Source organism: Pseudonaja textilis, chromosome 1, assembly GCF_049901715.1.
Source record: "Pseudonaja textilis isolate UNSWEBS1 chromosome 1, rPseTex1.2, whole genome shotgun sequence".
Taxonomy (NCBI): Eukaryota; Metazoa; Chordata; class Lepidosauria; order Squamata; family Elapidae; genus Pseudonaja; species Pseudonaja textilis.
Window position 1 is genome coordinate 47667580 of NC_141990.1, and position 17663 is coordinate 47685242.

Genomic DNA, 17663 nt, shown 5'->3' on the forward strand with positions numbered 1-17663 from the left:
CATTAATTTTAACAGGCAGGCTAAATCTTTTTCACAAGAGTTTATTCAGGAAGATCAGTGTGGATTTCTAGCTGAACACAATTAAAAGGCAATGTGAGAACTATACTGGATGTAATGGAATATTTATAACAACATAATGAAAAACAAGCCTTATTAAAAGTATTAGATGTTGAGAAAGCTTTTACTAAGCTGAATTGCTCCTTTTTGTTCAAAGTTCTGGAAGACTTTGGTGAGAATTTTGTTCCTGGAATCAAGTTGATATATACATCTGAAAAGGCTTGAATTACAGTTAGTGGTAATTTGACTAAACCATATATCCAGAAGGGCACAAGGCAAGGTTATCCTCTGTCCCCTTTGTTGTTTGTTTTGGTTCTCAAAGTTGTGAATAGATACATTAGACAAGGTGAAAATACAAGTCTAAAAATTTTTAAAAAGTACCTTTAAATTGAAAGCTTTTGCTGGTGATTTGGTTTTGATCTTACTGGACAATCTGAAGGGGATTGAATCTTTAATGATGAAATTGATTTTTTAGTTTGATGAAAAAATTGAAAGATTTAGGCATATTAGCAGGTTTTCAGATTAATAAATGGAAAACAAAGTTGTTGGTTAAAAATATGACTACCCAAAATTAAGATAGTTCCAAATTGAAAAAAATGTTAAATATTGATTATTACTTTGTCTAATGTGAATTGTTCAAAGTTGTTGTTTCAAAATAACTAGGTTGAAGTATAGAATGGAGTTAAAAAGATATGCTAATATGGAAAGCATTGTCATTCTAGGAAGAGTTTGTGTGATTAAAATAAATGTTTTACTTAGAATGTTATTTTTATTTCTGACTATATCCATAACGATAACTGATCTACCATTTAAACAATAACAATAAATGGGTTCTTGAACTAGCATGGCTGGATAGCAGCAAAAGAAAAAAAATAAATCACAATTATAAATGTAGATAAAGCTGTATTGGAAGACTTATATGCAAGGTCATGTGACTAATCTAAAACTTTGCTACTGGTGCAGTGTGGAATCCAAGCAGTGGTTCAGACAACATCAACTAACTATTGTATGAACCGAGTCAGTGACAATGCTCATACCTACCAGGGTAATGATCAATTAAAAGAGCTCTGGGGAAGTTAGATTTTCAAGCTCACCTTTTCTCATAAAGCAGCAATTATTCAAGAATGTAGAAATAACACAAATAAGTTTCTGATTAATTTTGAGTGGTGACAATATTGGCACTCCCATAATTAAGTCTAAAGCCGGCAAGCTGTAAATATGCTGTATGTGTTCTTATTTTAGATTCGAATAAGATGAAATATAAAACACTATTAAATTAGAATGAATGTAACTATATTACAGCCTCTCTCTATATTTTTGTCTATATTTCTGGACCACAGAAATTCCCAGAGCAGCATTGATGTAGTTCAAACTATCGTGAGAATATCAGGTTAGGACCGTGATGGCGAACCTATGGCACACGCATGCGCATTGCCTCCCAGCTGTTTTTTGGCCTGTTTGAAGCAGTTGTCATCTTCCTGGAGGCTTGAGGGAAGTCTCTGCAGCTTCGGGAGGCCAAAAACAGGCTTTCTGGAAATCTGGAAGTGCCCGTTTTCAGCCTCCGGAGGGCTTCTGGAACTTGGGGAAAGCCGTTTTTGCCTTCCCAGGGAATCAAGGGAAGCCTCTGCAGCCTCTGGAAGCTGAAAAATGGGCCTTCTGGAAATACCGAAACATGCCGAAACGAGCCCATTTTCAGCCTCCCGAGGCTCCCAAGGCTTTCTTAGAGCCTACAGGAGGGGGAAAACATCCTCCCCTGGGCTCCAGAGGCCCTCTGGAGACTAAAAACTGGCACTTCTGGTATTTCTGGAAGGCCTGTTTTTTGGCCTCACGAGGCTGCAGAGGTTTCCTTTGAGCTTCTGGGAGGGCAAAACCAGCCAACAATCAGCTGGGAGCCATGCACATGTGCAGTGCAGGTACGGGGCAGGATGAGGGTGTTGCATGTGCATGCGCAGGGGCAGGGTACATTGCATTGTGGGGTTCCAGCACGCGCTATCATGTATGCGCATTCGGCACACCACAACCAAAAGGTTCACTATCACTGGGTTAGGATATTGTTATCTGCTGGTTCTAATTACAGGTCGTCGTCAACTTACAACCACAATTAAGCTCAAAATTTATGTTGCTAAGCGAGACAGTTGCTAAGTGAACTTTGCCACATTTTTACGAGCTTCCTTGCCACATTTGTTAAGTAAATCACTGCAATTATGAAGTTAATTACTCTGTTGTTAAGTGAATTTGGCTTTGCCATTGGTTTGGGGTATCATAAATCCTAAATATGAGCCAGTTGCCAAATATCCAGTTTTTGATCACATGACCAGTCATCTGATTTGAATTGACCATGGCCTGTCCAGTAAAACTCACTGATACCAAGGATGCTTATATTCTGTCTAATCATTTCTCTTTTTGCAATTTAAAGTTTCCCAAGGGGCATGCCTCTCACATTCCATGTTCCAATTTGAAATTATTTAAATAGTCAACCTCTTTCATCATGGGCACCATCATTTGTTGGGATTCCTGAAGATTTTCTTCCAACAACGTGTCATAAAATCCCTGACTACTAAAAGCTAGCCCTTGCTCTTCTCCAGTAGCTTTCAGGTTACCATCCAGTCCACACTTCGTATCCATATCTGAATCATGTTGAGTTATTGCCATAAAGTATTTGGTGAGATTTTTTAGAGAGTAGTTCACCATTGCTTTCCCAAATTCTCCCCATTTATCCAGGCTTGGGAACTGCATATGGTTCATGAATCAGCCATATGGCTGGGTTGAAGAACTAATTAGAAATAATAATAACCTTTCCAGGTAGCAATTCTATCATACACAATATGCAGCTGTTATTTGTGGTGAATCTGGATGCATTTCCTTGTGACGATAACGTAACATTTTTCTTCTGTAGCCAAGCACTGTTTATTTATTTATTTCCTAAACACTGTTTTCATTATGAACAATTATCCTAAATTTGAGTTAATTGTATGGGTTCACTACCATAGTGAAGAGCTACAGGATAGTGCAGAGCTATAGGATAAACAATGGATAATTAGCTAATTTTAGAAATTGGAATGGCACCCACATTCAGGATAGCATCAAAATGTGCCAGCTAGGATTGTATTGAAATACTCCTACTTTTATAGAGGAAAAGAAAGAAATAATTGTTAATTCTGATCTTTTATGTACACTTCCCTATTCCACATGATTGGCATTTTAGTCTTACTTTCATCCTCTTAGATTTATCTTTCTGAACGTGCACTTCACTTGTAAAAAGCTATTCTGCTTCTCTGTTTTGCTGTAGGTTTTGTCTCACAAAGCTTTAGTCCAGTGGTGCCAAAATGGGAGTGCTCGTGTGCATGCCAGAAACTGGAAGAGCAGCTCCCCGGTGTCCTGCACAGGAGCTCCAGAAACCAGAAGCCCCAGCCACCTAGTCTTCTAGTTTCTAATGTGCATGCGCATGAGAAGACCAGCTGACTGGCATGCACATGCATGCTGGGGAGTTGCTCTTCCGGTTTCTGGCGCTCCCACCCATGCAAAGACCAGTGGGGCAGCATGCATGCGCACGCTGAAACCCAGAAGTGTAACAGGTGGCAGCTGGTGTGCCCAGAGAGATGGATGGGTGTGCCACTTCTGGCACACGTGCCATAGGTTTGCCATCATGGCTTTGGCTTCAGAATAACTGAAGACACTAAAGGGATATTTTAGCTATTTTTTTTTTTTTTACAATGTTCAGTCCAGGCCAAAGATTGCATTTTTCATACTCATTCCCGTATGTGCAACAATGAAGGTCAATTTCAGCAATGGAAGCTTTGTGTCCTATTTGGATCCTTTAATAAACACAAACAGCAATTTTTGGAAATGTTATATTACCCTTTTAAGGGTTTCATTGACTGATCAAAACTGGGGAGTTATTTATAAGCAGATGCTTTGGACTAAATATGTTCTTACTAAGCTAATTATCCGCTTATGGAAAGATTATACTATTTAAGAATTTTGTTAATGAAAGTTTTGTCTATGTTCTTATGCTAGTTGTATCGTTGTTTATTGTTTGTCTCAAGGACACAGACACCTTTGCACAGTAGGCTAATAAAATGCAGAGTGGCAACAAGGCAATTATGCTGGATCTATCAACTGAGTCATGATTTAACACTAAGGTAGTTGGTTAGCATTGGAATGAGTTAGGCCAGACTATTGTTCTGACATCAGAAATATGAAGAGCTTAAGGAGTTGACCACTTAAGGCTACAAGAAGTTTGACACCATACTAGTTTCCCAAGAAGTTTTATGTTAACAGGGTGCTTGATCAGATATCATATCATATATCAGAAATTAAATAGTTTAATGGGCTATCAAATGTTATATGTCCCAGTGACAAAATACATTTGTAAAATCTCACAATCAAAATAGTGTGTCATGCAATGGATCCAAAGTGAAGCAGAATTGCATGAATAATTTTCATTTCTGGACATTAAAAGATGTGGTTGGTGACCTGTAAGGCCTGGATAATGTAGTACTGGAACCCTATAATAAAACACAGTATCTTATAAGTGGTATACCTTATAAAGTGGTATTGATCTAATGCATAGTGATACTCATACTTCAACTCAGTAGGAAGAATGTCATCTTTTTTGGGACTGGGATCAAAAATATTGCCACCCAAAAATGAAACATTTGATATGAAGCATTAACTTTGCTAAATGAAACACAAATCCATGTTCAATTGCTAAAGGAATGTGCACATTATTTTGTTATAAAATTTGATGAATAAATCATTCTTTAGCTAAGTCCTTGTTGCCTTTTACAGTGATACTGAAATAATATTAAATATTACGGATATTACTTATTATAATTTACCTAAAATAAAATATTTTATAACACATATAAGTGATGTTTGGGAAGCTTCACTAGTCTGTAACTCTTTATTTCCAGGATTAATTTTTGTACTAGATAGCAGTTATTCTAAAATAACTTAAAGTCATTAAATTTAAGTCATTAAGTGACTTAAATGACTCTTAATATGGGAGTATAATTCTACAGTAAAATATAAGCAAAATAGCATTGTTTAAGTTAAGATATGTATGTCAGGATACAATTTTTAAAAATAAAGCAACTTTTAAAATTTTATTTATTTCTCTACAATTCTTTCTCAAATGGTTTCACGGTTTCAAAAAAAAAAGAGTTACTAAATGCAGTAATGAATGCAATAGATTGATGGACCCACACAAAACAGAGGCAGATCTTGAACAAGCTGATCCACCCATCCTTACCAAATTCAAGTCCTTATTCTTATTGAGGAGCTCCCTTGCTTCTCACAGATGGGTGGTTATATGCCACAAAGCTTCCCCATGCACAAAATAACTCCCCACACAAAGGAAACAAGCATGTATCCCTACACACAAAAAAGACATCAGAAATATTTTAAGAGCAGATATACTCTAATCACATGGTAATACAATCTAGCCAAAAAGCAAACCAATACATCTGGGTGGTTGATGAGACCTTACATGATGTTTAATTTAAAAAACAGACTTCAAGCCTAGAAATACGCGATTGAATTTGAGTAGATTGCGAATGCATCGGATTGACTATTAAATAATGTAATATTAGAAAGGAATATACATGGTATATTCTCTTATATTTATCATTTTTGTATTACTCTGTATACATGGTATATTCTCTTATATTTATCATTTTTGTATTACTCTGTATACAATATCTAAAATACTTTCCAAGTTATGGAAGCATAACTTTGAAATTAATTGCAGCCATACAGTGCAAAAATATTAACATTAAAAATTGCAGCCTAATCCATTAGCATAGAGGAATGCTAGCATATTCCTACTTCTCTGCCTTTATTTTTCTGGTGGTTCTGTTTAAGATTATTCATTCCCTGCTGGAAGGCTTAACAGGATCATCTGCCACCTTATTTTGGTAATAAAGTCGTTCAAAGTTGCTAAAATCTTGATTCACCATATGGTCTCAAATAACTATGTCTGGGCAATGTTTTTGCATCCATTTTTGTGATTCATTCCAATTTGTGGACTTTGAAAATGTAGCTAGGATGTGATGCCACCTAAACAAAAATAATATGGCAATGATAGTTCATGTCCTTGTATGCTATTGCCCTGTAATTTTATGTAAGCAGTGTCTATGCCTTGGTTGAACAATGCCTTAATTATTTCATGCTGGAATACTGGGTCAAACGCCTTTTTGTATTCAATGAAAGCTATGCACAGAGGCATGGTGTAGTCATTGTGCCTTTCAATGACTGCTGGACAATCTGGATGTGATCCATTGACCAGTAGCCACCTCTGAACCTTGCCTGCTCCTTTGACTGAGCAATATACAATATCATCAAGAGAGTAAAAGAATTGAAATGGAAATGGACTGGTCACATAGCAAGAAGAACTCATGGCAGGTGGACCAAGACAGTCGTAGAATGGATTCCACTTGATAAAAGGCACCCACAAAAGAGACCTAAAACAAGATGGATCAATGATATCAGCAAATATTGTGGGCCCAATTGGCAAAAGAAATCTCAGGACTGTATTGCTTGGAAAAATGCGGAAGAGGCATTCATTCTCCAGTGGATAGTTAATGGCTAAAATGATGGCGTATAAATATAAGGAAATGCATATCTGGTTAATTGTAATTTTGTTTTTCTAAAATGCCTGTTTCAAAAAAACGATTACCAGCAAAATCTTTTTGTTTATTAAGAAGTTCCAATATGTAAAATTTTGCTACAAATTTCACTAGGAGGAAAGCAGAGTGCAATGCGCTGGCAATATTCTTGCATAACTTCTTATTGTATTATATTTTCTTAACATTTATTGATTATTAATATTTTCCCATCTCATTTCTTGTCATGCTATATATTTGCAATTTTTTTTTGTTAAAATGTATCCCACTTATGATTTATGCAAAGTAATCCATTGATCATGTCTTCTAGAAATTGAATCTAGCACTTAGGTTATTTCTGAGCAAGACCAGGGGTGGGATTCTACAGGTTCGCACCTATTCCCTAGAACTGGTTGTTAACATTCTAAGCAGTTCGGAGAACCGGTTGTTAGAAGAAATTACTGGCCTAATCCTGTAAGGAAGGCAGGAAGGAAACATTCTGGTGTTGCTTACAGAAACTGCCTCTCCGTTAATCCTTATTACATTCTTGGCAGGACTAGACTTCCTGTCTCTGGAACTTCTCTGGAGGTTTTTTTTCCTCCTTTGCTGGTACTTTGCTTGTGTGGAGTGACCATTCAAAGTTACAATGGCACTGAAAAAAGTGACTTATGACAATTTTTCACATTTACGACTATTGCAGCAGACCCACAGTCATGAGAGGCCTCATTGTGAGTGAGGTTGAGTTGGCCACACCCAGCCAGTTACATGACCACCAAGCCACGCCATGCCCACCAACTAAGCCACACCCACAGAACCGGTTGTTAAAAAATTTGAATCCCACTCCTGGGTAGATCCATCTTGTAGAGTCTCTTGTAATTTCTTGGGTCTGCCAAGGGATTCATGGTGCCTTTTCTTTTAGCTGAGTTTTTCTTAAAATTACATATCTATAGCACTTGTTCAGATTTCAACCTTTTCAGCTTCCAGAACCCCAATGTTGTTTGCACCCAATGTACTGTAAAACTGATGTACAGTATTTCAATTGGGGAAGGTTCAGGATGAAGTTTTACTTAAATAACAGTAAGAAAAATACATATTTCAATGTACTGATATCTTATTTATGTAGGCTATTTTCCCAAGGATGTTGGGACTCCAAAGATAAATGTTAGGTAAATATAAATACATTAAATAAATCTGCTTGTGTCATGCCAGAATGAATTGAGTAGTTTTGTAGCAATTGCCACCTGTAATGTTTCATATGAAATGACTGTGATATATTACTAATACTATAACATGTGTTTATATGTGTTTATATGGAAATATCATAAATGTGCCATCATATAAATGTAATCAATAAATTGCTCTGCCCTAATTGTACAATGCTTATAAAAGGGCAAATATTTATCAGTCAAAATGAAAGTGTGGTTAATACCACGATAGGTCAGAAATAGGATTGAACTAGGGAATGAAACAAGTAATTAAAAATTTGTTCTAATGCACAAAACAAAAAAAGAAAATAAAATTAGGAAAAAACTTGCATAAAACACCCCTTTCCCAATATATAGAATAACAGAGTTGGAAGGGAACTTGGAGGTCTTCTAGTCCATCCCCTGTTCAGGCAGGAAACCCTATACCATCTCAGACAACTGGTTTTCCAATGTCTTTTTAAAACTGTCCAGTGTTGGAGCATTCACAATTTCTGGAGGCAAGTTGTTCTATTGATTAATTCTAACTGTCAGGGAATTTCTTCTTAGTTCTAGGTTGCTTCTCCTTGATTTGTTTCCACCCATTGCTTCTTGTCCTGCTTTCAGGTACTTTAGAAAATAGCTTGACTCCCTTTTCTTTGTGGCAGCCTCTGAGATATTGGAACACTGCTATCATGTCACCCCTAGTCCTTCTTTTTATTACACTAGACATATACAATTACAGCAACTGTTCTTTATATGTTAGCCTCCAGTACCCTAATCAACTTTGTTGCTCTTCTCTGCACTATTATTAGAGTCTCAACATCTTTCTTACATCATGGCAACCAAAACTGGATGCAGCATTCCAAGTGTGGCCTTACCAAGGCATTATAAAGTAGCATTAAGACTTCACATGATATTGATTCAATACCTCTGTTTATGCAGCCTAGAACTGTGTTGGCTTTTTGGGGAGCTGCTGCACATATTTAAACAATTGTCCACTAGGACTCCAAAATCCTTCTCACAGTTATTACTATTGAGCCAGGTACCACTTATACTTTACCTATGCATTTGGTTTTTCTTGCCTAAATGTAGAACCTTACGTTTTTCACCATTGACTTTAATTTTGTTACATAGTACCCAATGTTCAAGTCTGTCAAGAATCCTTCTGTACCTTAAGCCTATCTTCCAGAGTGTTGGCTATCCCTACCAGCTTGGGGTCATTTTCAAATTTGATGAGTTCCCCATCTATCCCCTCACCCAAATCATTAATGAAGATGTTGAAGAGTACTGGGCCTAAAACAGAGCCTTGGGATACTTGGGGTATTTTTAAAATATTGTATTTAATTTTGCTTAATAAAAACATTAAACCTTGACAGCATGAAAATGTTATTCATCTGTAATACCCATTAAAGCTCTGCTTATAAACAGAAAGCAGACACCTATTGAGATCCTAAATCTGGAATAGCCCTATTTTTCCAATATTGAATCATGAACTTTTTTGCTCTGCCCCAGGTTTGGTAAATTCACATTTCTTCATTGAAATGAGTTTGAAATTTTGAGCATATAACTGAAAAACACACTCACTTCCTTAACTTGTAATGATTTTTATATTGTCTTATTAACAATTTAATTGAAGCAAAACGAAAGATTTATATGACCATATCATATGAATAAATATCCTCTCATCCATTTTTCATTCCTAATATTATGAAGTAAGTTATGCTCCTCTGGATGACACTAGTCCATAGAATGCCTTGCTAATTAGTTTCTCTAACTGTTTTTATATTTTAAGGTAATACTAGACTGTTAAAAAAAAACCTCAATGAGTTTATTTATTTACTGGTTTTATTTATCATCTCAGCTGAGTATGATTGAAAGGGAAAGGGAAAGGGAAAGGTTTCCCTGCACATGCATGCTAGTGTCAAGCTCAAAATTGACATATGTGTAGCCATTTTAGTTAGGCTTAGTATATATTCTTTTTCTTACTTTCTCTTTGGCGGTGATGGGGGAAGGGTTTCGGACTTGCCAAATTCCTAAGGAGGGAGGAATGGAGATAGAGATAGCTGTTTAGGCTAGGTGATTTTTCTTCCCGTGGGAAAATGAGCTGACCATACTGAGGCCACTTGAGGTGAAGATTTATGACATCAAGCAATGTTGAGTTACTTCTGTTGGAGAATATGACTTTGGGAGGTTGTTTCTAACTTCTAATATTGTGGAGTAATTCCAGGTTGTGTCAGATCCAGAATTACCATGGACTTTGCCAATTTGATGCTTTCCTAAATAAAAGAAATTGTTTTGGAAGATGGACTTTGCTCTTTTTTTTAAAAAAAAATGGATTTTATCACTTGGAAACCTGAAAGCTAGTTGTTTCCGTCTCTAGGGGGCAGTGCTCATCTCCATTTCTAAGCCGAAGAGCAAGCGCTGTCTGAAGATGTCTCTGTGGTCATGTGGCCGGCATGACTAAATGCTGAAGGAGCACAGAGTGCTGTTACCTTCCCACCAAAGTGGTCCCTAATTTTCTACTTGCATTTTTTACGTTCTTTCAAACTGCTAGGTTGGCAGAAGCTGGGACAAGTAACAGGAACCCACTCCATTACGCGGTGCTAGGGATTAGAACCACTGAACTGCCAACCTTCTGCTCGAGAAGCTCAGTTTCTTAGCCACCGAGCCACTGCATCCCTGAGTATGATTGTAAGTGATGTATAATATCCAAATCTGATAAAAAATATAGTAACGTATAATAACAAAAAATGCTGATTGGGGAAAAACATTCCAGCACTGGTGACTTCTCAATGATCCATCACTAAGTCATTGCAGCTAGATGTTTTTCATGTTTCTAAAAGGATGCACTAGGACAGTGATGGCTAACCTTTTCAGCTTGGTGTGTCGAAAATCGGGAAAAAGTGTAGCCTTCCTCGGGTCGTGTGTCACTTCAAGAAATATCAATAATTTGGTAATATTTGCAGCCCTAATAAAGAAAGAGTTATATTTTTAATATATTTATTATATTTATTAGTTCAAAAAGCTAAAAGTTTTGGAGATTTTTTTTGGAGGGTTTGCATGGTGCTCTGTGAGGATGGTGAGAAGCAAGAACTGCAAGAGCTGCTATGGAGGCAATTAAAGCTTAGAGGATCTGGAGAGGGGCTGAATGCTGCAGACTAGACATCCAAGCATTTTACAGTGGGAGAGAAGAAGGGAGAGCCACAAAAACAGAAATGCAGATTTTAGTATTAATTGCACTTACAGGACAGCCACCTGATGCTGCTTATCGTGAGCACTGTGTCTGGTTGTTGTGGTACAGTCCTCCTGCAATGTTTATGATGGACTGGGCTGGGGTGATCACACAGGGCTGTGAAACTCGTCTCCCTGGTCTCAGGGCTGCAGGTGCAGGATGTGGGGATTGGAAGGCCACCTTACAGGGCTGTGAACCTCATGGATCTCCTTTCCTCCTGTAGTGTTCCTGAGGTAATGAAACTGACAAACCTCAGTTTATGGCAGTTAAAACTGGTTCTCTGCTGCAAAGTTCTTGTGGCAGCGGTGACACCATGCCTCCACGCAACAAGCAGGGAGCAGGGATTGGAGCAGAGCACAGGCAGCCTCTAAATGTGCAGGTTTTCCCCACACCAACAGGCGTGTCAGTCAAAGTGCCTCGGTGTGTCACGAGTGACACGCGTGTCATAGGTTAGCCATCACTGCACTAGGAAAGCTACTCTTTATTGGGGACAGATGGCTCCAAAAGTTAAAAATCTTTAAAAAAAGCACGCTTTCCTGTCATATCAGTCCTTGATTGTATTTTGAAACAACCCTTAGAAGAACAGCAAGAATCTAACTTCATTTTAAGATGATAGGTGCAAATCTGAAAATTACTATAATCATTGTTGTCATCTCAAAAGTGCTTTTTTCCAAAGGTAACTAGAGTGTTTTTTTCCCTTTGAGGAAGAAGAACAGTTGTGATGGTGGGGGTGGGGGTGGGGAATAAGAGGATAGGTACTAACAGTTGAGACTGGATGGTGGAGGGATGGAAGGATTATATTTCCTTGCAGTCATCTGGTTCATTATCACTCTGTGAGAGCTCTTGTGGCTACTTGCAAGATTTATCTTTGCCCTCAGGGTCCAATTGGTTGTGGAATCTTCTTGGCACTGTTGCAAGAGCTGTGTTGTAGACTGGAGATAGGTGGTCTCTTATCCCTTTCCTTCTGTTGAGAGAGGACTGCGCAATGTTAACACAAATGACCTCTTTTACTCCTCTTTTAAACCAAAAAGAGTTTAAGAGCTGTCTTCAAAAGAGTGACCATTATTTTGCAGATGGACAGCTGAATTTTCTCCTGATGAGTTTGATCTCCTATGTTGTGCCATGCTCTTGTGAAGTGGTCGTTTTGCTTCATCAGTGTACAGATTTGCACATGTCTCACTGCATTGTATTATACATATAACATTGCTCTGTTTTTGTCTTGGTGTTTTATCCTTCAGGTGGACAAGCTTATGTCTTAGTGTATTCTTGGATTTAAAGTATACATGTATGTTATGTTGGTTGAAAATTCTCCTGAGCTTTTCAAATATTCCTACAACGTTTGGAATGACAATGTTGCCACGCTTATTGTTCTCTTCTTTGTCTGTAATGGAGGAGCTTCTGCTGGATCTTTTTCTTTATTGCTAGATAAACTTTCAGTCCAGTGTGTAGGATTCTGATCACTCCCATTTTGTGCTCCAGTGAGTGGTGAGAACCAAAATGTAAATACTGATTTGTGTGTGAGGGTTTTTGTAAACTTCAGTGTTAAGGCTTCTCTCTTCTTTAATGTGCACTGCACAGTCTAGAAAAGCCAAACTGTTTTCTTTAACATCTTTCTGTGTGAACTTGCCAGCTGATAAAGGAAGATGCACAGTTATCCTATATACAGATGATTACAATGCCAAGATGGACACCTTTCTGAAAGACACTACTATATATACTCCTGAATTTTAGCAATGTAATTTGGACAGGCTATACAGAAGTGTTTCTCAACCTCAGTAGCTTGAAAATGTAGGGACTTTTACTCCTAGAATTCCTAGTCCACATGAGTTGAAGTCCACAGATTTTCAAGGTTGAGAAATAATACTGAGGCTATACGAAAATTTGAGTACATATGGTCTATGCTCAGAAATTAAGCATTACAACTGAAGTGAATAGATATTATAGCCAAACAGTGGCTTCTTTTCCAGTGAATGATTCTAGTATTTTAGGATGAAAAATTGTTAAGACTCTTTCAGACTGAGCCTGACTTCAGGTGATGATATGGATATATTCATAGATTTTATTTGCAATAGTATAAAAGTTGTTTGTCATTGCCATCTCTGGAAGGAACACAAATACATGATTGTATTTCAGTGTGCACTTAAAATATGCTAAAACCAGATCTGTGAGATTTAACATAAAAAAGAGCATTTACTAAGATGGAAATACAAATTCATTAAAATAACAGGTAAAACTTTTAGATTGCAAAATATCTGCTTACAAAGTAAAGCAGCAGAAAACACTGGTACTTATATGATAATAAAACAGTAAAAAGCATTGCTATCTGTGTTCTCCCATCCTACCCTTCCACTGGAACAACATTGTAAATGCTTAGTCCAGAATTAAAACTTATTATTTTAAGGAACTTTTCAGCAAACATGCTAAGGATTGCAGTTTTAATTCTTTTAACACAGTGTTTTTTAACCTTAGCAACTTTAAAATGTGTGGATTTTAGCTCCAGAATTGCCTAGCTTGCCGACTGAGGAATTCAAGAAGCTGAAGTCCACATATCTTAAAGTCAACAAAGTTGAGAAATACTGTTTCGACAGTAGCAAAATAAGTACTCAAATATATATTTTAATTATTAGGGGCTAGTGTCATACTACTTTATTAACTATTATTCAGAATGTGCAGGTATTAACATGTATGTTAGTAGGTCAGTCAAAGTTATTTTTAGAATACTTTTCAACTGCGCTGAATGGAATGCTAACTAAAGCTTATTAAATGGAACAAAGTATTTTATTGGGAATGAACTAAATGCTTATGAAATAGAATAAAATATTTTTATTGGGACGGAATCATTAGAGCATCTATACTGATGGTTACAATTATTAATCTTTCTCTGAACATTCATAATTTGAGTAGGGGAAGTGATTTTCTGATACATAAAGCTAGTTTCCGTTTCTTATTTATTTTTCTTATTTACTTTTCTTATTTCTTATTTACTTTTCTACAAGTTATATCATAGCCAATTGTTATCTTATTCATGATTATTCATAAATTCAGTACATGAATAAAATGTAGTGTGAAAGGTATTTATTAATTTTATTGCCTATTTTAGGATTGAAACCCTTGATATCAAGATTTTAATTTTTAATCCATGTTTTTGTGATAATGTTAAGAGTTACTAATCCTAAAATGATTGCTGATTCAAAATATTGATATATCTATCTTTATATTTTACTAGTATTTTCTCCAAAGCTTACCGAATATAGAAAGGTCAGTGTGCTAAATTGCTTAAAGTAAAAGACTAACACTCGAGAGATTCAATTCAAGGCTACCGTTAGCCATGAACAGTTGCTATCTCTCAGCGAGTTCAATAATTTTAACAATTATATTTCAGACTCAAATCACACACTCTTGGAACTGAAGCAGTTTCAATGTGCTGTAAGATGTTCATCCCTTTTTGGACTATTTTGTTTTAAAATTAGACAGGTAGATTACTTTCACAAGCATATGGAATAGTATGTTCTAATATCCTTGTTTATATTTCATAAATACTGAGAAAATGTCTTTAAATTTTCAGCAAGTTGTGGCAGCAATAAATGCAGGAGTCAATCCTAAAGGAAATATGCCAAATCACGTCAGTCACTGGGATTTGGGAAGTTCCTTCTTCTTTGCGGGGACTGTTATTACCACCATAGGTAGGACACCATTTATTATTCTATTTGAACATTGATGACCCAAATTAAATTTAGCTAAAGTATATGTTTATATATTATTATTTGGGAACTTTGTCTCTTTTAATTGTCCTATTTTTTAGTAAGGAAATGTTGGTTAGATATGTTTCTTACATATTTACAAACTAAGCATAAATAATCAAAAACTTTTAGTGCAAGGGTTTAGATTATTTTTAGTTAATATTTTTCTTAATGGAACCCTTGGTTTTTAGCTTGATTTGATTTGTTCAGCAACGACTGCCTTAATTTCATACCCTTATTTTCATACATTTTAACTGAGGACTTAATCTAATTGGAAAAATTCTTTAAATGTTAAACATGTAAGTATAATGAGCCTCCACATGACTAGAAATCACCCAGTGTTTTATTAGGTATTGGGTGATTGGCATAGTTGAACAGCATTTTTTCTACTATATAGTACACATATTTTTAATGTATGTACTATATGGATAGATACACTATCCTGAGCAGAATGCTATAAATGTAATAAATTAAATGTCTTACTGTTGGACATAAATATGTCATCATAGCATCATTTACTTTTATCTCAGACACAAACTTACTTAATGAGAGACAGGTGATATGTCCAAAAAGGTGATGGTAATACATCCCATCCCATATTTGTCACTATGAGAATGTGTTCCGCACATCATCTTCAGTCAGAGTGGAAGGGCTAAGAAGATCCTCTTCCTCCTTCTCCAATCTAAGATTATCTGTGAAAGGAAATGTGAGATTGGACCAGTCATGCCTCCAATTTTCATCACATTTTGCCTTCCAGAGATCTTTGGATTGAACAGCAAAATAAGAGCTGCAATGGAGCTTATATATACAGAATTAGTATCTATGTGAGAAACTATCATATAGTAGAAGTGGATGGAAAAGTGGATAAAAACAGGTATTCTGTAACTGTGTGGAAATGTGCATATATACTGTTGAAATTTTATCATATTATCTTGTTGCATAGGGCGAAATCAGCATGTTTTTAATTGCTTTGTAATGAGCCTGCAAGACAGACTTTCACAGCCTGTGCACCTCAGATAGCTTGTATTACAACTACCACAATTGTGGCAAAATTGAAGATTAGGTTGAGAAAAGTTGCTGTAGACAGTTTAAACTTGTCTTGATTGAGAAATTCATAAATTTAAGAATGTTCTTCCTTATTTTCAATAATTCTAATCTTCCTTCCTGAAAAAAAGTGTCTCAATATCTTTAATGAACAAGCATTTGTAACCATCCCACCAAAAAAGAAAAGAAATGTACGTAAGCCAACTATTGGAAAGATGAACTGAGAGAATGTTTATTATAAATAAAACTGATTCTTTTCCTGTATACTAATTCATTTCTGAACTAAAATAAATATTTCCTTAACTAAAGCGATGTATCAAAATGATTTTAAAAACAACCATGAAACAAAATACACTTGCTTGAAATATTAAAACAAAATGTTCAATTTAACTTGTCAGAGAATTTCGAAACTGTACATTGATGTTGTTTTAGAGTGCTACCATTGATAAGTGGCATTTGCTACTGGCATTTGGTTTTGACTGTGCAGTTCTATGAATTCAGTCATTCTACTGTTTTCCATAAAATTATTTTTGAAGGTTATAGTATACCAAGCCCACAATATATACTGTATTATTAAATTTATTTGAGGCTCATTTCATCGCAAGGCAACTCTGGGCAGCTTACAACATTAAAAGAGATGCAATCAAAGCCATAGGACTACAAAATTATGATTAAAAATGGAAGGGAAGGAAGCAAGATGTACAGGGGGTGAGGTGGGATCTATTAGTCCATCAACCACTTCCAACATGGTACTCTTCTTCCTGTTCCAGGCCAACTGGAACAGGCTCTTATGGAAGGTCAGGGGAGTGGGAGCCAATCTTATCTTAATGAGCAAGGTGTTTCAAAGGGCCAGGGCCATGATAATATTGCATAATAATAATATTACATGTTTTTTTTTTAAATTGAATTGCAGTTGCTATCATCAGACATGACTTCTTGAGGTCTTTGTATTTTTAATACTCTACACCAGTGTTTCTCAGTTTTAGCAATTTTAAGATCTATGGACTTGAACTCTCAGAAATTTCTGGAAGGTTCAAGGTTAGAGGAAAAATGGTATAACCTCAAATTTTATCCTTGAGCCATTTTTGTATTCCACTGTCACTTATGGCGAGCATCCGTTGCCTTGAATATGACATGAATAGCCTTTGGTATTTTATGAAATAATATTTGTTTAAGATGGCTTCTGCTTCTGTGCAACTGACCTATACAAATATCAAAATCTCCAGCATTCTTTTGGTGTCATATTATAATGTCAAGCAAAACTGTTTTATTTAAGTGAAAAGATAGCAAGCAGCTACTGACATTCTGAAAATATGCCATATATAATGGCAGGTTTGAGCTAGCACTTAGCAGACTAAAATAAATCCTTGTAGATTCACATTTGTGATTAAGGTCTGGTCTTGGTCTCTGAGCTTGAACAAAATTTTTATTGTAAATATTTTTTCTTTCTCCAGTGTATGTCCCCTGCAGGCATAAGCCTTTTCTTCTGAAGTCGGAACATTTTCTATCTTGTTACTGTATGTAGTTTATTGATTCAGCCGAACAATGGAGAATTGTACTATTAACTCTGTTATTGCTGACAGAATTTCATTGTAATCACAGAAGTCTGTGTTGAAATGCTGTTTTCAGCTAGACATTAACTACTTAATACACAATCTCTGCCTATTCCATGGAGGCCTATGTAGGAATAAGAAAGTTTTACAATATATGTTACATGAAAAGAAAAAGTATGTCAAACCTTTCTGAGACCCAGTATAATACTATTATACAAAAGCACGTTTATTAGATACATATTGTACAA

General features: G+C 36.1%; 1 protein-coding gene across 2 annotated transcripts in view; it reads left to right on the forward strand.

Moving 5' to 3' along the window:
* The window catches only part of KCNK2 (potassium two pore domain channel subfamily K member 2), a 77857-nt gene that overhangs the window by 10361 nt on the left and 49833 nt on the right, over window positions 1-17663 (forward strand). For both annotated transcript variants that reach the window (XM_087933426.1, XM_087933430.1), the window contains exon 3: window positions 14644-14761. In XM_087933426.1, the coding sequence (XP_087789552.1) occupies window positions 14644-14761 (118 nt within the window). The remainder of the gene's footprint in view (window positions 1-14643; window positions 14762-17663) is intronic.